The sequence below is a fragment of the Monopterus albus genome, unplaced genomic scaffold (genome assembly GCF_001952655.1).
Source record: "Monopterus albus unplaced genomic scaffold, M_albus_1.0 scaffold1.1, whole genome shotgun sequence".
Lineage (NCBI taxonomy): Eukaryota > Metazoa > Chordata > Actinopteri > Synbranchiformes > Synbranchidae > Monopterus > Monopterus albus.
This window is the reverse complement of record NW_018127881.1, coordinates 4,028,891-4,049,815: the sequence shown is the minus strand read 5'-3', so window position 1 is coordinate 4,049,815 and position 20,925 is coordinate 4,028,891. Positions and strand designations below refer to the sequence as shown.

The window sequence follows — 20,925 nt, the reverse complement described above, 5'->3', positions numbered from 1 at the left end:
GAGAAGCTGGTCACTCCAATAAAACTTTGTGGTGCTATTATTTACCCAGATATGTCATTCAGTAAGACATATAAGATTAATAAAAGTAAAACACACTGGTTCTGCCAGCACAAGCCTTTAAGGACATCAGCCAAAGACGCTGTCAGGCTTGCAGAGTCACTATTACAAATTATAAGTTCAGGAGGGAAGAAAGGACAAGGTCGTGCAAGTGGAAATTGATGAATGCATTAAAAAAAAGGGGGGGAGGTCGTTCAGATGGGCTCCTTCAACACACCAGGCCTTCCTGGCATAGGAATAGGACATGCATTATGCAAGCCAAAATGAAATGAAAACACTTGCAATGGTCTAGGTGCCTAAATATTCACAACAGCTCAATTTTAGATTGAAAAAGCATGACTAACAAGCTGTTCTGTACAGAACATTGCTTCAGTTTCCATTTGAAGGGCTCAGTTTGCAGGTGTAATAATTTGATAAATTATGCCTGGGTCCTTCAGCACATCAGTCTTGTCCAAAGCAAAACTACTGCTTAATACTAGTACCCTTGTCTAACAAAGTACTCATAATAACCAAAATGTTGCATTCAAAAGTGTATTCCTACCTTTGTTGTACCTTTTTTGTCCTTATTATTACAAGAGATACAGTCATAGGACAAGGGAAAATGGTATCTTGATAAGTGCTGAAAGGCTGCTCTCATTCACAAGTAGACCTTTGGCATCAGGATCTGCTGGTTGAATGTCATTCTGTGCAAAGAAAGGTGCCTGTTCTGTTGGTTATATAAACAGTTTTGTGTAACACTGCAATGTTCAATCAGGGGAAATAATGTTAGAGGTTATAAATGACAAACAAGCTTTGTATTGTGTGAGGAGACAATTATTTTTTTGTTTTTACTGTGGGTTTTTATAATATGGCAAGAATATATTGTGATAACATGACTCAGTACGATGGAAGCACCTGTTTTATAATACAAACTGATTCATGAATGACTATACGGTGAATGAATAATACTTACACTTTATACTGTATAAAGGATAAACTACATATTACAGAGCTTCTGAGAAACATTTTTAAAGATTTTCTCAGACTTATGAGAAACAGAATACCAAAGACTTTTATGTTGTCAAATGACAGTTTATTAGATTTTCTGACATGTTTCATATACAGTACAGTAACTGGTAGTCAGTGGCACATTTTCTATCATGTGCATATACAAAGCTATTCAAGAAGACTTAGGGAATTATTAATTTTCATTAGGCATTATAAAAAACTGACCTGAAAAACAAGTTTAAAAAAGAAATAAAAAATTAGTATGAATATATTTATGAAAGTCATGTTTTCAAGCCTTCAAAAACAGCATGGTGCTATGAGGTCCTTGTAAACAGGAAAAAAGTCTTTATAAATGTTTCTGAGAGATGGTGTGGAAATCACAGCAAGGTGAGTACTATAAATATGCATTTTCACACAGAATGTTTGCTCTATCTTTTAAAAAATACAATAAAGCTCCGCAATGAACATGTTCCCTGACATCTATTGTTACATTGTATAAGGTTAAATTCTATAATACATACTTCACAATATTAAAATCATACATACAGTATTTATGTATATAATGTGCTTCAGTAAAGTTGTTTAAAATTATTGTGACATGATCTGAGATGAAAAAACATAACCTATTCATATACAATGACATAATGGGCCAAGTAAACTTCAATATAGTTTACAAACACATATGCCAGTCCCTAAAAGAATATTAGAGGTATTTTATGGGGGTTGTTCATAGAGCTTAAAGGGCATAATAGGTGTGTAAATATTTTATATTAAATCGTAAGTGAGGCTATGATTTCTGTTGTGCTGAAACAGCATGGCAGTTGTAAATGAGACAGGAGAATGATTATCAGTGCTGTTCCACTAACACATCTGTGTTTGTCATGAGCATACACCTCACAGGAAACATTAAAAGTTAACATGCTATAGAACATTAGACAGTGTCTTCTGTGTTCCTAGCCTCTGCTACCTCTTTAGCAGAACTGTCCCTGTTGGACTTTTCTCTACCTCCCATCCTGGCCCTCCTCTCCTCCTCTTTTTTCTCTTTTTCCAGTAGACGATAGTTGATTCCCATCGCTACGAACAGGAAGACACTGGCGATGATGAGGAGGATCCCACAGCCCTGGTATGTGTACTTGTAATCATGATAGATGTCCTTGAACTTCCCTGCGAGCACAAAAAGTAATTCAGAATTTTTAATCACACTCATCATTCTGCTGTGGTTAACAACAAATGAATACATTAAAATGGAAGTTCATATATGGGTGATACTCACCAAGCAAAGGGGGCCCCAGCAACACAGGACCACACTCCATAATAGTGACCAACCCAACAGCACTGGCGAAACGCTGAGCTCCCACCAGGTCCATCAAGGTCTCAAACAGCACCGAGCTCAGCCAGCCATAGGCAAACCCAAAGAAGACGGCATAAATAATAAAGCCTGTGTAGTCAACTGATATTGGTGCCAGAACATGACACACACCATTGTACAGCACAGAAATTGCAAAGAAGTACTGTACTCTGGGCCGGACCCATTTGGTGTTAGCCACCATGCCCATTACAGGGCGGGCAACCATGTCAACAAAAGCTAGCACAGACAGTAGGAAAGCTGCCTTTTCTTTAGGGATATCTTTACTCTTTGCATAATTACTGAGGAACACCAGTGGTGTGAAAAGACCAAAAAACATGACAAAGCTGCCCGCATTATACAGCAAAAAGCCACGGTGCTTGAACAAAGAGAGGTCAATGAAGCTGTTAATTTTCTGCATCACTGTCCTACTCTCTGTGGTCTTTACTGGAGGTTTTGGTTTCGGTCCTATAGGCCGCATAAGGGAACCAGCAACACAGCAGTTGAAGAGCAGGCCACCAAGAATCAAGAAACTTCCTCTCCATCCAAACTGGTCAAAGAACCAGGTGTTCAGAGGAGCCAGGGTGGAGAGAAAGACAGGGCTGCCAGCCATAGCAATTCCATTAGCAATAGGCCGCCTCTTGTAGAAGTACTTTCCAATCATGACAAGGGCAGGGTTGAGGTTGAAGCTCAGTCCCAAACCTAACAGAATCATTGCAAAAATGTGTTAGTGCTAAGTACAGAGCTTAAAAATAAGGATTAAACATAATGTTTGGAGATTTGGTATTTCTTGGTGTTTTTATTTTGTGAGGAACACTAGATGGCAGCAGTGCACAGTAAAAAAGAAAAAAAAAGGTGAGTCATGACCAAATTTTAAAATATAGAAAGTTAAATTTAGGTACCTCCCAACACACCAATACAGAAGTATAGTGCTTCAACAGTTGTGCAGAAAGAGGCAGCAATAAGGGCACACCCAGACAGGCATCCTCCTGCTATCATCACAGGACGACATCCGTACTTATTAACCAGGATGCTGCTGATAGGACCTGAAGAGGAAAGATCAGCATTTTAACACACACACACACACACACACACACACACACACACACACACACACACACACACACACAATGCAATCTGAAATATGGTGCTTTCTATCTAATCATCAATACAAATTTTCATATTTAACCACCAGAGGGCTCTGGTGCCACATCTGTGCCTCAGCAAATTTAAACTTCTCATTTTTGTCAGTGCTGCACTGCAGTAGATGTGCTCTCCTGCCATTAATAATGTGATCTGTCAGAAAAACCATGAAAGCGCTAATAAACTACTCATTTATTTGGTTCAGAGTCTTATAAAAATTGACAGAGAAATAATTTGTTTGTGATTTCTTCTTAAATGGACTCTAAACACATTTGAAATGATCACTGGAAGTTCCTCAGTTCTAACAAGTAGGTGGGGGGTATTAGTGTGTGTGTGTGTGTGTGTGTGTGTGTGTGTGTTTTGGTTCTGGGTGGAGGGATGGTGGGGGTTCTAAGCACTGGCACGTATATGGGTTAAAATAACTACTGAAATCTTCTTTCTGACATTTTGTACAGTTTTGGCACCTGCTACCCTAGTTCCAAAGCAGGAGTGACTGAATGAGGCAACAGCAAATCAGCATATTAATATGTAACATGCATGCACCTTGGATTCAACATCAATTCAAGAAAATCACTATGACTTGTAAACAAATGACGAAAATGCGAGGAGGGTTCAGGTCACAAAACACTCTCTCCATCTACGGCTTATAACAACTGGCCTAAATGAATATGAGGATCCACACGGAAGAAGCTTCTGCCTGCCTGCCAAATCCCTGCACTACCCAATGAACCTAAATAAAAACTGACAGTTTTTGTTTAGAGGTTGTCCAGACTCATTTGCCAGCATGGCGCAAGACAAAGGGTTTTTAAATTGTAATGCAGGCAGTCTCCACACTAACAATGAGTTCTTTCCTTCTGCCTTGCAGGGAGACTTGCCTGGGATAAAAAGGTTGGAGACAAACCAATGTAGAATATTATGAATGTAATGAATCAAAAATTGAAGGAGTACAGAGGTAAGCAACAGTAGGTTGGTAATGAACTTCTCCTGCTTATGTGCTCAGGATGTTTAACATAGAGACAGTTACAGCCTCAACCATCATCTGCTCACTGCCATGACAAACATTTACTCACTTATTCTCAATTACCATGCATAGCTTGCTTTCATCTGTTTATATTTACATCTAAATATTTGCATTAATTGATTATTAAGTGTTACATCTGAACATGCATATCGAGTCCACTATGGCTTACATCTTTGGGCAGATCTCACTTTTTAGTCTTGAAAAATGGGGGTAAACCCATATAAGCTTTGATCCCTTATCTGCTGCTTCTGACAGGAAGCATTAAAAATGAAAAACCATAAATATACTATATTCTCATAGTGTAACACAGTAAACTTTAACCACTGCTTCTATGGCCAGAGTGTCACTCTGCAGCTACTAGTTAAGGGAATGTGTTGTCGAACATTAAGCAGCATTGATTCCTTTTCCAGGGACTGTGGTATTTCTGTTGCTCACCTTTGACATGTAATACTTTGAGTAAATAGCAAACATTTGGAAATTCGTTGTTACGGAATATATGTAGAAAAAATATAATATAAACATACTGTAGGTTTTAATGTTAAATTCTTGCCACTATGCAATGGATACATTGCTAGTCTAGCAAGAAAACACTGTCTACTTTATATGATTGCAAATAACTTTTACACCTGAGCCAGAACAGAAGATTCAATTTAAAGTGTTTGTATTATAGTTTCCACTTTACATTAGATTGGCACACTGAAGCGACCTTCTAGAAACGTCCCTGAGATTACACAGAGATTCCTGTGTCATCATTTCCCCCATTTTACCACACATTAGAGGGAACTGCTGTGTTTTGATTTCACGACAGACGGTCCTAAGGGACAAGGAGCGCTCCTTTGAACTGTTTTCTCTGTGTTGAATATAACACACATGAATGGTAGTTTATCGCCACCTGCCTGGTCAGACCTGCTGTGTGTGACATCACCCATTGTGTCATTCATTTCACTGCTGCAAGAATACAATCAAGCCCTGGGTGGTCTTCCACTTTCAAAGTGCAAAAGAAAACAGTACAGAGGTATAAAGGCTAAAAAGCTATTTGTGTGCTCCAGAGACGGATAATGTTGCGCTCCTCACTAGAAGAGTTACAGTATTAGTTTATCTCCATGTGAAAAGCCTGAGAATCTGTGGCCTCTTTATGGACAAATTCTGTATATGAGCAAAAAGCACTGGATGTCTGACAGGAAGCTCACCTCCGCCGTACATGACGGCTAACATGATGGAGGAGATCCAGGACACCTGACTGCTGGACACATCGAAGATCACCTCAATCTCTTTGAAGAAGACAGTGATGCATTTGGGAAAGGCATAAGAGAAGCCAATAGAGATGAAGGCCCCTGTCACCACCATCCAACCCCAGCCACCCTCAGGTGGCGTGTAGCCTTCAGGACCACCAATGGCGACCGGCATTTTTGTTCACCAACCTTCTCTTCCAATGCAATACGTTTTACAGATATGATGGCCTGTTCGGGAGAAAACAGAGCAGCACAGAACATTACTAGATTAGTTGTTAGCATTTTAAAGAAAGATTTAAAATTTTTCTTTGCTATTTATGAGACAGATGAACCTCAGATATGTTATTGTTGAAAACAGTTGGACTGTTAAAAGTAGAAGACCTTGTGAATACATTAACTCATCAAACTGTGAAACGCTGTTTGATATACTTGGTGATACTTTGTTCTTTCTCATGGCCATTTTGAGTTGAACTTTTGTCCTCAACTTTCAAACAGGTGACGTCAACAGTTGTGAACATTTTTGTATAAACTCTGCGAATGGAAACAGTAACAGCTTCATTTGGTGTTCATTTGGTGCACACCCCAGAAATCTTGCAAATGATTATAAAGCAACTGATACCTAACTGGACAACAAAAAGAAGAAACAGCCCAATAACATAACAAATTTCACATAGAATCAAAAATATACCTGAAGTCACAGAGATATTTTACACAGGTTAACAACACTGATACAAAACTATTCAGAAGTGCTGGTGTCAAATGTTTCAAAGCTGAGGACAAAACATTGTGTTCATGTCAGACAGACACTGGAAGAGATGATACAAAAACAATGAAAAAGAAAATTGTTACTGCAGTAGCACAGCTCTTTTCACCCTTTAATTATTCAATTACAGCCATGATTTTGATCCTTTGAGCAACTAGTGAGTGCTCGTCATATCTTTTAAACTTTTTAGAATGTTCCCCTTATGTAGAATATATTAATATTGAATGCTATGTGACAGTATTGATCTTTGTATTTTTTATGCCCTTGACCTCTGTTTTCTCTCATAACCCTCATCTTTTGTATTGACTGACATTTATATTCTCTGTTGGAGGCCTCTTGTTTGATTCACCATCAAGAGGCGCAGCTTCCAGTACACACTGTGTATACTGATCTATAAGTACCACTGAATACCTCTGCTTTTGCTTTATTTGTAAAGAGATCAGATTTATCAAAAAAATATTTTCCTAACTTGACAACAGAGTTTGAGATTAGGGATGCCATTTGTGACTTTGCTTTGCTTTGAATTGCTCTCTGCATGTATTCACTGAGCTGCCACCCACTGATCTCTCACAGTCTCACTTTAGAATTGATGAATAAGAGTCCATCTGCAGAGTCAAACAACTTACTGTATTGTTTACATAGGACAGACTATCCAGAGTGAACATCGATCAGACTATGAGCACAAGTAGAATTTATACTGCTCAATAGCTCAGGGCTATGCTCGGGGGCAGGTGATGTTATAGTGTTTTTCAGCCAAGAAGGGCTTGATTTGGTTGATGAATTGGTTTAGTGCTCTGAAAACCTATTGGATAAGCCAGGTGTATGCAGCGAGTAGTGAATATTTAATGTGTTAAAGAACTTCTGTTATGGAGCTGGGATCTTAACTGCTGCTATGCAGCTGTAAATGTGCCTTCTGCAGTTACAATAGCTAATGGAAGATAAATAAGAACTTATGTCTCTTATACAAACATTATGGGTTGCTTGGAATTACTAGATAATATCCACTTGAGTGCAATTATATTACATTTGCAAACAGATAACATAACACAACATTGTATAAAGTTTTGAGTATAAAGTGCTGTTTTTTATATCCTACACATTTTAGATTGGATGGCAAGGATTTGGTCTGTGCAAAGTTGAATAATGACAGAGGCATGTCTGTTTAACACTGTTGTCCCAAGGAGGTAGAAATGTTAGGAACAATGTAATCAATACATCTGCCTGCACACTGTTTAGTAACATATGGCTGTAATAAGCTTGCACATTGATTTTTTTAAGATCAACTCATTGACATCATGAGTTCTTTATAAATTGTTACTGTTCAGCAAATATCTATATCTACAAAGGACAAACAAAGTAGTTCAGCAGTTCATCACTTATGAAATTACTGTTTAACTGTGTTTTTTTTTCCAAAATTGAGAAGAAAATTTTGATAATAATCTTTGTGTTAAGTATGGAGCTGGTGTGGTTAGCCTAGCTAACAACAGCTACTTAGCGCCCAGCCCTTTCCTTAGCAGTTTGCCCTGCCTGCAGTCTTTATGTTAAGCTAGGCTAAACATCCTAACTGCAGCTGTGAACTAAATGCACAGATATAACATGGAAGTTTATTCATGCCACTCTCAGAATGAAAGAAGTTAGGTGTACTCCCAAAATTGCGGAACCATTCCCAGTAGCCGCTTTGCTCATAAATTATCTTTGTTTTCATTAGTCTCTAGTTTTATTACACTTGTTTCCAACTCCATTAGTCTAATTAATGTTATTTAGAAACCAGCTTGTACACCAAGGATTTGTTGTCCCTCTACTTTCTGAGGGTTTTAAGGTCTAATTAAAACCTTGAAACAACAAACATTCCTCTATTACTGTCAGCAGTATATCCTTATTAAATCTTGGTGGAACATTTTTGCAGTTCCCACTTTTACTTGATGTTAGTGTTCTATACACTCATTTCATGTGTGATCGTGTGGTGCTTTAGTGTGACAGCTAAGTTGTCGTCACCTTTGAAAAACACAACAAGTGAACGTTTAGGGTTTCACCTTACACCTGTCACCTTTCCCACTCTGAAAATCAAAGGTCTCCACAATGAGCAGATAGTTTAGTTTAAATATTGTCACTGCCTGAAAGCAGTCACCACACATCCACAAGGCAGTCTTTCAAAAAGGACTGTATGCTGGGGAAATGTTCTGTGCTGGCAACAAAGACAAAAAAAAAAATGCTCAAAAGAAACTGAAAATTTCTGAAGTTGACAACAGATGATTAATGGAAGTGTGAGTTAAGACAGACAGGACTCAAGATAAAATAACAGAATTGCAGAAATAATGAATAAAACTGATAATTTCATACTGAGGATTGATTGCTGGGGGTCTAATAATTCAGTGAAAAGTGCAGAACTGATTCATTTAAGCCAAGTAGGAGAATGAAAAAGTAGACAACTCAGCAGAGGCATCAGTGCTACACCCCCATCACAATATAACAATCCAAATAAAGCAGTCAAAGTGGGTAGCCTGGAAGTGCCACTTGACAACACACATAGCAGAGTGGGCTCAGCAGTGAGACGACACGATTCTAAGCCACCGCATAAAGAATACAAAGCTGAATCATCCTTGGAATTAATTTGACTAATGTGGGTCACTTAGTTGCAGCCCTGTCAAGACCCTGGGTTTGGTTTGTGAAGCAATGAATCCCTGTTGATAGACTTGCTCAACTTTAACAGAGGTACCTGATACAAAGCACCTGTTCACAGAAATATTATTTATATGCTACATTCAAGGGCTCTATTTCCACAAACCCTCTCTAGTAGAGTGTCAGACCAAAAATTTCATTTCCTTAGTTTATTGTTTGAATTGGTGATGAACTATACTACATTAAATAAATCATCAAAATGGTAATGTTGGATAGATTCACAAAAAAGTGGCTGGAATACTGATGAAAATTTATTCTCCCTGAAACCATGCTCTGCGGCTCTTATGATTCCGGGTTTCCAATACCACATATTACATCTAGTGACTTTGACTGATCAATTGCAGATGAGGAATAGTATGTTAAATATTTGCTCACACATGTAATAAGTATTGTTATAACACCTACAAAGCAATATGAATTTCATGAATAACCAGCTGAAAACAGCCTATTTATGCAAGCAGTTATTTGTGAAGTGATGTCTGGCAAATGTTAAATGTGCAGTGTCTGTGTCAAGCATCTTACCTTGGCAGGAGCTCTTGAGCAGAGGAGCTCTGAGATAAACAGCACTATCTGAGGCACGTTAACACACTGCAGACATCACTGAATGGGAGTGAATATCTCTGAATATGCATGAAAAAAAGAATTATAGCATATGTTTCTGAGATAGTCCAGAACTGATCTGTGGGTCTATATCCAGTGTGACACCCCAGAGGTTTGCAGTGGCACCTCAGCCTCAGACTTTATCTGTTTCCACTGAATAAAGTGACATTGAAAAGTTGTTTATTCAGTGCTCAGATCAAACAGCTGGACGATGTGAAAGAGTGGTGAGGTCAGTTCTTATTGGCAGTAGGAGGCTTAGTGCCATGCCCCTACAATGCTTTCCCCACCCCTCTGACATGTGCTGAGCTCACATACAATGTGTTCAGCCCTGTAACACATGACTTACAAGGATATTGAATAATATCTGCACCTTAGGAGATATGATGCTTTCTTAAACGCTTACTTTCTGCTTTAGCTGACTTATCAGTGCTACTGAATTGACTAAGGGAAGTTTTTCCTATAAGAAATGTGGTTTTCTTAAGCAACAGACATTATCTCAAACACGTGAAAGAAAGATTTTTGAACACTTCAGGGGTTAGTTCTGGTTGAGCTTCTCTCTTAAACTCCCTGAGGAGTTATTAATGAGGCTGTATAAGAGCTTGGCAGTGTGTACTTGCAAAGAGCCTTAAAATACTTGAAAAATTATTTCTTTGTTACATTGTTTTGTGTTGTTTTCCTCATTTCTATACTCCAGTAAGAAGTCTTATTGCTTTACAAACTGAGGTAAAGCGCCACCTGAAATTCAGCGATTTCTCCTGGGTTAGCATTTATTCATATATTTGAGTGTGAAGAATGGAAATTTATTTGGGACAAAAACATTCATATTTGCTCACTTAAGCATGCACACGCACACACACACAGTATATATGAATGAATACAAGCATAAAATGCTAAACACACTCTTCTTCTTTGTTAACCCTCTAACTGTATCCTGTTCATTTTGTACTTAAGCCAGTGGCACCATCACTTTGGTCCAGACTGTATCAAGAACTACTGGACAGACAGGACGGTATAGACATTCATGGTCCACATGATGAAGCCTACTGACCCTGGGGATCCCCTGACATTTCCTGTAGTGCCACCAGCAGGTTGACATTTGTGCTTCTGATTGACTGTCATTAAATATGCTACATATATTCAAGGTCGCTGGAGGATAAATTCTAATGACTCTGATGCTTCTCTGATGTTTCCTGTAGCACCACCAGCAGGTACAAGTTTTCACTTATTCGGTTAAATGTTTTAAAATCTTTAGGATTGACATTCAAACATTCATGGTTCCTAGATTATATTTTCTAATAAATTGTGGGTCTCCTGATTTGTCCTCTGGCACCACACGGTGGTTCATATAATTGGTATTTGAAATGTCTCAACAAATATTGGATAGATTGCATTGGAATTTGGTAATTGGTCTTATACATAGTGCTTTTCTATGCATTGATGCACAGTCAAAGTACTTTACACTACTTTCCATTCACACACTAGTGGTATCACCTGGAGCAACTAGGGGTTCAGTATCTTCCTCAAGGACACTCTGACATGCAGATCGAACCGCCGACTCTACAATTTAATTATGGGACAACCCACTCTACCTCCTCAGCCACAGTGACCCCTTTGCTACTGACATTCATGGTCCCCAGAGGATTAAAGGGAATAACATTGATACAATGATCTAGTGCCATCATCAGGTCAAATTTTATGTTATTAATGCCTGCGAAACTAATGACTTTCTTGCTAGCCTCAGCTGTACTTTGCACTTAGTGCAAATAAACAAAGGTTAGTCTTGTTTCTGCATGCATGGTTACAGTTAGCTGCCATTTCTGGTTTAAATCTGAAAAGGACCAGTGTTTGAGATAAAACCATATCACCACAGCATGTCTTTCTCTTGTTTTTCTGAATTGTGAGGAGCTGTACAATCAGTGCCTCTCAGTTTCTATCTTTGTCTCCCTATGCAATCCCTTTGAAGAAATAACATTTTCTGTCATGCAGCTGATCAGTGGAGGTACAGAACCTGCCCGCTTTTATCAGCGTAATCACTCTCAGTGAGCCAAATCTCCACTAAAAGACTCAGGGACAATAATATCATCCTCTCTCCCATCTCATAATGTGTCTGTGGTCTGTGGCCTACGTGTCTGACCTGTTGTTACCCTGGGAATTAATTGTTCTAATCCTATTGCATGAGCATTCAGGAACCAGTGTATAGTTTTTGGCCTGTGGAGGTGGGGGGGTAGTCATGCTTAGTGAAGGGTTTATGTTTAGTAATGAGGCTGCAAGATACACCAGCCATGTAAATATGATTTTAAGTTGCAACTGGCAAGTGCACTGAACCAGTGTGAAACCTCTGTACTAGAAAGTGAAGTGACAACAAGACCATGTCCACAGCACAAGGTAACTATTTGATCTGTATACAGCAGATACTTTGTTAATCAGCTTATGCTTCTAGAAATCTATTTTTTCTTTTTACAAGGGGTGGGGGTGAATTTGGGTTGCTCAACCAACCTACAAACATTTAGTTTGACACATATTGCATCTTAAAGTACAAGTGGATGATGATGGACTAATGGCTGCAAAGAACGGTGAACCACTTTAGTTCAAAATCACTATGGCAGGAAGTGATGAGTAAGGACAAGAGCCTATGAAGTTGTCTAATTGTCATTCGACTGTTTGTATGAAGTCAAATACTGGCCTGTAGCTTGGTGGTTTCAAATCATTGCTGAAGAAACCTTATTGCATTGTGGCAGGGATTAAAATTGATTAAATCAGCTATGTGAAACACAGCTTCTATACAGCATAATAAGCAGTAGTGTGAGTGCTATACATACTCGATCAAACGAGGACATTCTCAGTCAACGTGCCCCACCAGTGTTCTTTGTTCATTACTGTGACTGATCTTTCAAGCAGCTGCCTTGTTTTCAGATGCAATGCTTTGCCCTACTGTATATGCCACCTCATCAAGTGCACAGCATGCACCTCTTCTTTTTACTCATATTACTAAATAAATATGATCTGCCACACAATGAGAACATGGGGTGTATCACAAAGCTGGTTGTTTTACAAAAACAACACCAGCAGTGTAACCAGGAATCAAATAAACACTGCACCACCTCCGACTTCGACTGGACTGAATGCAATTGCACCGTGGCCGACAGTATTGACATTCACAGGTCAAAAGTCAGTGGCAATTACCTTTTGCCCAAGCAAGGTGGTACAGATCAAAGAGGAGTAAATCAGGCTTGCTGAACCAAGAGAGAGCGAGGTCTTCATAAGGGTCACGGTGCTGCAAAACCAATTAGCTCACACATACAAGTAGAACAACATATATTCCATTTAGTGGAGAGCTTTCACCTCTTACTATATGAAAAGGCCCCACTGCAGCCTCTAGCTCAAAAGCTAACACACATAAACTCTTTGTGTGTTTCTCTCTGTTCCTCTCAGGACAGAAAAAAACATTTTTGGCAAATGTTTTCTACTGTGGAATAAAGCCAAGCAATGGAGTTACTGAGACACTGAGCCTGAAAGTGACTGAGAGCCTGTCCAGCTCTGGCTTCCACAGCAAATGCATTATTTGCTCAGGAAAGCAGCTCAGGGAACAATTAGTCTCTTCAATTTCCTACTAAAGGATATAATGTTCTTATTAGATCCTTGAAACTTGAGGCAATACACTTATCACATGAGGATACAAAGCACTGAGTCAAGTACAGAGCTGTGGCTATGCATTTCAGTATTTTTAAGTCCTAACTGAGTGAGCACTGTAAATAACCAAAAGTTAGCAGTGATCGCTTTGTCAAGACTTGTTTACACATCCAGATACCTCTTAATATGAGGAGAAAACCTTAATATGTCAACTGTACCGCCTTGTTAGTAGATCCTAATGTAGTCAGCAAAAACATCTAATCCAGGGTGGTAGTTTCAGTTCTCTTTTGGTCAAACAATGATGATTTATGCACACTTTAAAACAGCTTTAAACAGTAGGTATGAGCAATGGGTTTATCAGAGCGTGTTTAGTGAGAACAGCTGCCTGCTGAGGCTGAAAGTGATGCTGATAAGAACAAAACAAACCTGTGATGTTATGGGCCTTAAAAACCAAAGCAATGAGCCAAAAGATGTTAAAATGCTTTGTAGAGCCGAGGCAAACTACAAAGCTGGGTAATAATTAGACTGGAAATTATCTTAAGTTGGTCTGGCTTAAAAAATGTAAGTTAAAGCAGTTTAAATTCACTTAAAATATTGTGCCAGTCACTCTGACAACTGTTATTGTACAGATGTAAAGGTAACTGTGCTGACACCAACAGGGAGAATACAGAACCTGAGTCCTGAACTTTGAACTTTACATTCTTTGTTAAGCTTAAAAACCTGGTGCTCACAGCAACTTCAAAATTAACCTGATCATGTAACAAAACCGCCAATCACGTCAACATTTAGTGGGGTGCATCCTGGGTAATCATTACAACAGCTCCAACACAGGTATTTTCTAGATACACCTGAGTACATTAATTCCATTACACAATTTAATCTTTCTAATTTGTATCGAGCTGTGCGGCTAAATACGAGGGTGACTGTGCATCCTAATGTGAACAACCAGAGCAGAGTACAGCTCTGGGCCAGAGCCTCTGCACCATGTATCGAAGCATTTTATTAAATCACAAAAGCATTTTTGTGTAACTGTATATTTGAATGCACCGTTATGTACACGTCAGAGCACGTTTCAGTGTTATCACAGAGATTTTGAGACACGCATGGTACAAACTGTACAGGCATAAAGTGGCCGGTGAAAGGGTCGGAAACGACAACACCAGAGAGTTTTCTGCCACACAAGCTTTGTTTTGATCTTTTGTTTGTTTGCAAACCTCCTTCCTTTCCATCAAACACAGAAGCAGACACAGTGTATACTCTGACTCTCATATGGAGCACTTCAAGCATTCCTTTGTGCCGACAGATGTCTGGCTACACAGCGCTTCCTGCCATAAAGGCTACAACCCACTGCAACTTGTAACAAACATGCATGTGTGCTCACGTACAGCACAGGACCGATGTTCTCCTCTGTTCTCTGGAACAGTCTGCACCTGCCATGCATGCATGGTTTCCCTGTGTAGTTTTCTGCGCAGGTGCTGGTGTTTTTATGAATGTAAAAGCAGTGGTGAATATGTATTTACTCAAGTACAATTCTGAAGTGTCCTTGGGCAAGACACTGATCCCTCAAGTTGCCCCTGATGGTTAGAGCCATCGGTGTGAGTTGGTGCCGCAGATGGCTGCCTCAGTTCTGTACCGGAAACAAATTCCTTGTGTGTGTAACATGCTTGGCCAAATAAAGATTATTATCCATTATTACATTTTGATGCCAATATTTTTGTACTTTGACTTACGTAATGAACGCAGGACTTTTACTCACAACAGTATTTTTACACTGTTGTATGTGTATGTTGTATCAGGATACCTCCATCTTAAAACACAATGCGATGATACAAATTTGTAAGTTCAAGACAGAATTTTGCTGATATTGTAGTTTATCTACAAATTTACATTTAGCATTTTAAAAACTTTCATGAATATTTTAAAATATCCAAGCTGTACATTCACGCTTGCTAGTTTGCAGTGTTCCTCATCATCTCCCTTGCACATGCATCTTCTTTGTGTGTCACCAATAACTGTCAGGTACGAATCCCATGACCTCATGAGCACGCATAATTGAACAAAACCGACTTATAAAAACATTTCTCTATAATGCTTATAATTAGTGGCCCTCCAAAAAAACTGGCTACATCTTATGGAGTTTCAATAATTATCATGTCTTGGGCTCATGAAAAACACATTTCCACATTTTCTCTTGTAATCATCAGAAGGAATTTTTAATAAATAAGAATTCCTTCTTTCCCACTGAAATATGCAACAAAGACCAAAGGTCTTTGTTTAGGTCCTGGCTTTTTTTTTTTTATCATCAGCGTGCTCGCTCTTTTGAGGTGGTTATTTGTTATATTATCTTCAATATTTTCTGTTCTTGCGCCAGCCCTATCTACAACTGATTTCCTGCAGCTCCAACACAACTTTCCTGTGGTAATCATTACAGCTTTATCTAATCTAAAAAACAATCTAATTTAAACACACACTGCACACAGAACGCACATTTATCTGGTGAAAAAAAAAAAAAGAAAGTTAAGATGAGTTAAAAGAATTGAATCTAAGTTCCTTTTCTGTGTGAAATGTACAGGCAGGTGGGAATCTGTCGCAGATCAAACACTCAGCAGAGTATGTACCTGTGTAAACAGATAAAGTATGGCGGGGCATGTTCCGTCATCACAGGGGTCCCATTGTTTAAAGAAGAAGCATTTTAGGAAACGATGTGAGGACCCCTGCAACAGATCACCCATTATGTAGACTGAACAAGTGGGAGAGGGAAACAAAGTCCCTTTTGAGTTTTGTTTCCTGCTACTTTTCATAGCACAGACTGTCCTTTGTCCGTGGACATAAATGATAACACACTCTGGCTTCATCATGACCTTTTAGAGAAAGCATATTTAACTCTTGAAAACAGAAACAACACCTTCTCCCTCTTATAAACAAAAAGTTGAACACATAGTTTTAGACCTTGAAAGTCAGGAAGGAGCACAGAACTTAGGACTGGTAAATTCTATCGACAACACACTTAATGACTGTAATGACTGGAAATTCTTACAGTAGAAAAGAGATCACTCTAATTCTTGAGACCTTGTATCAAAACAAATATGAACGCAGCCAGCTTGCACTGATAATATCTATCCACAGCTCAATTTGTGCTTAAAACAAAACAAAACAAAGAAGAGGCACAAAAGCACAAAAATCCTGAATGAAGAGACATGAACAGCAATGCAGCTACAGAGGGAACTGAAATATATTAGTCCTGTTGTGTCTTTGATTTTATATTGCAGAGGCGTTCGTTCTCCTGCCACAGTTTAGTGGCACTTTTACACTACAGTCCTTTTTCCTTACCATTCTTGAATCTTTACCTTTGGTTTAGTTACATGTCCCTCGGGTACATGACATTCGTTGCTGATGTCAGTCATTAATATTAAACAGCGAATACACCCTATGACTTAATTAATCTTGGAATATTTACTTGGTCCATATTAACATGGTGTAAACTGCCAACCGACCCAGACTGTGCCTGAGTCAGTCTAACCGGATTCAATCAGTCGTCACAACCAAATCCTGTTCATAACCGACACAACAGTCATCAAATGTGTCCTCACCTTTACTGCAAGTATGAACTAAAGCTGCACTGGAGACCGTCTTCACTAGATAAACAGTATTGCTTGTTTAGTTGACATTTAAGAAGACACTTAAGCGGTACAGTTACAAATATAACGCTTCAGTATTTTGGGGTTTATGCTGATTTATTTTCTTGCTAAGAGTTAGATGTGAAGTTGTAGATGCCACCACAATGATGGCTTAGACACATATCGACTTCTTACTGATTTAAATATATATTTACTATATGGTTTGTCTTAAAGGTTTGTGTGATAATAAGGGGATTAAAGCCTATGTGGAGTTGTTCATTAAGAATTTAAGTCTCTTTAAAAAGTATATTCCTACAATGTACAAAACCAACCAACTTTCCTAGTGCAGCACAGAAGCCTGATGTTATAACTGTATTTAACCTCACAGGGCGGTCACGGTGGATGGGCACATGTACAAAAGCATCAGACAACACTCAACATGGATTCTTCATGGTTTTAACCTTGTGCATACCCTTAATCGAATAGATTAGGCTGCCTGAAGTTATCCAAACGTATGGGTAACAGATCAGAAAACAAAACAGGATGCTTTTTGGAAGTGCTGACATCTTTTGGATTTGTAGGATTTGTATGAGGCTATAGACCTGAAACAAATAAGTCATTTAATACATTAGTACCCAATATCTTTTGGTTTGGGATTCTTAGTTGAACAAAACAAGACATTAGAAGATTGGGCTTAGGGAAATAGTGATTATTTCACATTTTCACTACATATTAAACAATTCATCAAAAAAAGGAAATAGGAAGATTAACCAGCAATTAAAATAATTAACTGTAACTCTACCAGTTCTTTACCAAATGACATGTTGTTCATGTTATGTTGCCAACATAACCAAAACACCTCAGAGGTATTGTGTGCATTTCAGAGATGGGTGAATGCTTTAAGGCTTTACTGCTATTTCTAAACCTTGTATCTCCTTGATTTAAGCCATTTTGTGTTATCAACGTGTTCTTTTCCCTCTAACCCCTGTGGTGCTGGGGGAAGGCGGTTGTAATCATTAATGCATCTGAAAGGTGATTGGAGCACGAAGGCAGAGGGGAGGAGGCTTAAAGAGCTGGTTGTGAGGTAGACCGGCAGTAAGAAGAGAGCTGTTCTGCTACTTTGTCCAACAGCATGGAGAGCTGACCTTGAGGGGAATGGGGAAAACTGACAGAGGGGAAAGTGGTAACAAGGGCCAGCTATATATCAGGGAAGCAATTTGGAGCATCAGAGTTTTCAAGTCTTAGCGTGCCGTCATGGGAAAAGGTTAGGATAGAACCATTTTTGAATGACTGGGCCACTGATCAAGCTGCAGCAAATCATTCACGCAAAACACAGAAGAGTGGGGTAATCATGAGGATTTGTGATGCAGGAAAATGTGCATCAGCAGATTTATCCACTGCTATTTGTGGCATTGTCGCTCTGGCTCTGGTTCAGTGCAAATCTTTTTTAAGAGGTAGCTTCACAGTGTTCCCTTCAGTTATTTTACATATCAAAGACATGGAACAGGTTATTATCTAGAGGATGCAGGCATTATTACCAGCGATATAGCTGAATACACTTATTTGAGAACAAAGCATATTCCTCCTCAGTATAGAAAAGACATCAAAGATCTGTGCTTCATCTGTCACTGTGATATGGTGCGAAGCCAAGAGAGAGTTATTTTACAGATGCCTTTACTCTGCGTCTGACCTTTTCTATTACTGCTTCTATTTTGGATCACTGTCTCTCTGCACCTCTGAGACTGGCCAGATGGCAGGTCTATTGAGTAATAAAATTTGAGAGACAAGAGCACAGTTAAACTATGAGACTGTGTGGGGGCCCAGCTTCAGTCAAGCCTGGAACAAGCACATAACTCCAGCACTCCAACATTTGAATTCCCCTTCATTATCATCACATAATGAGTGGCCAGCAGACTGAGCCCAGTTCAGATGCTCTGTGGTTTTTACAGAGTCAGAGTCAACAAAATGAAGATGATGAGTTATATAGGTCATCTACACACACACACACACACAGTCTCAAATTGAATGGAATATAGTGTAAGAGCTGAGCTATTCCTAAAATAAAATCCAAATCCAAAAAGCAAACATGACTCAAACTCTTAATAAATATGACTAATGACACCTTGTGGACAGACTTTATTTTGCAGCACACTGATATTCCAAATGTGAGACTGGACACCTGAAAAGTCTTTGAAAATTTGGAGGAAATCTACATTATTGGAAATTTTAACCGTCCTTATTCTTCCTTTTTTGCTACTAAGAATTATACACTGCACTACAAGCTTTAGGATGAGTAGAGTAGAAGACCACCCTGCCTCACCTGAAGCACTGAAGATGCACCTGTTTCATCACCAGGCTGCTTCGCTTCTCTTGCCTGATGCTGCTTCCAACATAAAAAATAATTAATTTTCATGGGGTTTCTAAGTAGAATCAGCAGAATGGCAACGTGCAAAGTGATTTTGGTGGCACCACAGTATGAGGTTATTGAATATTTTTACAAATAAATATTTTCCCAAATTATGAAGAACCTTTTTCTAACTAAGGGCCGAAGTATAACCAGCAGACAGCCACTGATGTGTGAAGTGATTTTGTTAACATTACACTGGGTAAAAGTAAAGTTATTGAATATTTCTGTAGTAGTGCTCTCTCTTTTCAGTGTGGCACTTTGTGGACAGTCCCTGAGCACTCATCTCACTGCCAGCTGCACATTGAGCCAGATGTTATTTGTTATTTTGCAGCTCATTTTGATAAAAATGATCGTGTAGCTTGTTGTCTACATTACTATGAAACAGAAGGTGTTGCTTGTATTTTAGCAGTGTTTTGCTATTGATCCAGAAACTTCAAATCTCTGAATATCTTTACAACTTTACCAAAGTCAGACACTATAACATACTGTTGTCAGCACATTGACCGACAGCTGTCGCCTCCTACATGTCTGGGAGCAAACATGACATTTGTACACAGCATGAGTTTTAGATTATCCCTCGCTGTCACTCAGTCAGGCACAACGTACTGATCTAATATGACTTCAGTCCAAAGGTAATGCTCATGGATAGATGGTAGGTACTTTTGTTTAGTAATTGCTTTCTTGTGTACTTAAAGCTATTTTGCTTCAAATTATTTTATATCACTTGCAATTGGCATGTACTACCTGCATATTGATTTATTGCTACTTCTGAACAAGCAGTGAACAAACCTTGGAAGTGAACACTAAGGATAAATCATTGGTGTGACTACTGGAGTGGACCAAAAGGAGATATGCTTCTGACCCACATTCCATTTTGTTTTTAGATAAAGACAAGAGTAACAGTCTGGGGCCTTAAAAACTGTAGCTCTGTGACACTGCACTTAGGCAGAGCAGTGCTTGAAGCTAAATGCCAACATGCTCACATTCATACTTGAAAACTGTTAAGCAGTTTGCTAACATTTGGTGGCACTAAACACAGTGCAGCTGCTGTTAATATCATTAATTTTGTGTCTATTTGGTCATAACAGGAAGTGTTAAAATTTTTAAAATACTGTCCTGATGATGGTGCTAAATTAAAAGTTAAGCAATCACCAAATTTATTACAGTTCATCCTAAGGGGGCCATAAATGTTTGTATCAATTTCATAGCAATCCATCCAATACTTGTCAGGACATGACACTAAAAACAAAAAAAACGACAACCTGCGGGGGGCATTAATAGAAAGGTCAGGGATCACTAAACTCATTAGTATTCATTGTCAGGGAGCCATGAATGTCTGCGCTAATTTTCATGGCAATCCATCAACCAACATTGCCACCCTTACAGCCCTGCTGCTAGCACAGCTAAAAAAAGAAGGTGATAATTATGACAGGAGTTGCTTATT

The 20,925-nt window shown here is 38.8% G+C and overlaps 1 protein-coding gene across 1 annotated transcript; it reads right to left on the bottom strand.

Annotated features, from left to right (window-relative positions):
* Positions 1 to 1,112: 1,112 nt before the first annotated feature.
* Positions 1,113 to 10,047, bottom strand: slc16a1a (solute carrier family 16 member 1a). The gene is made up of 5 exons (XM_020585668.1): positions 9,750 to 10,047; positions 5,744 to 6,013; positions 3,292 to 3,435; positions 2,318 to 3,091; positions 1,113 to 2,208 (listed from the first exon to the last, which is right to left on the bottom strand). Exons 2-5 carry the CDS (start codon positions 5,958 to 5,960, stop codon positions 1,976 to 1,978), a joined length of 1,368 nt encoding a protein of 455 aa, XP_020441324.1. The 5' UTR covers positions 5,961 to 6,013; positions 9,750 to 10,047; the 3' UTR covers positions 1,113 to 1,975.
* Between the last annotated feature and the right edge of the window lie 10,878 nt (positions 10,048 to 20,925).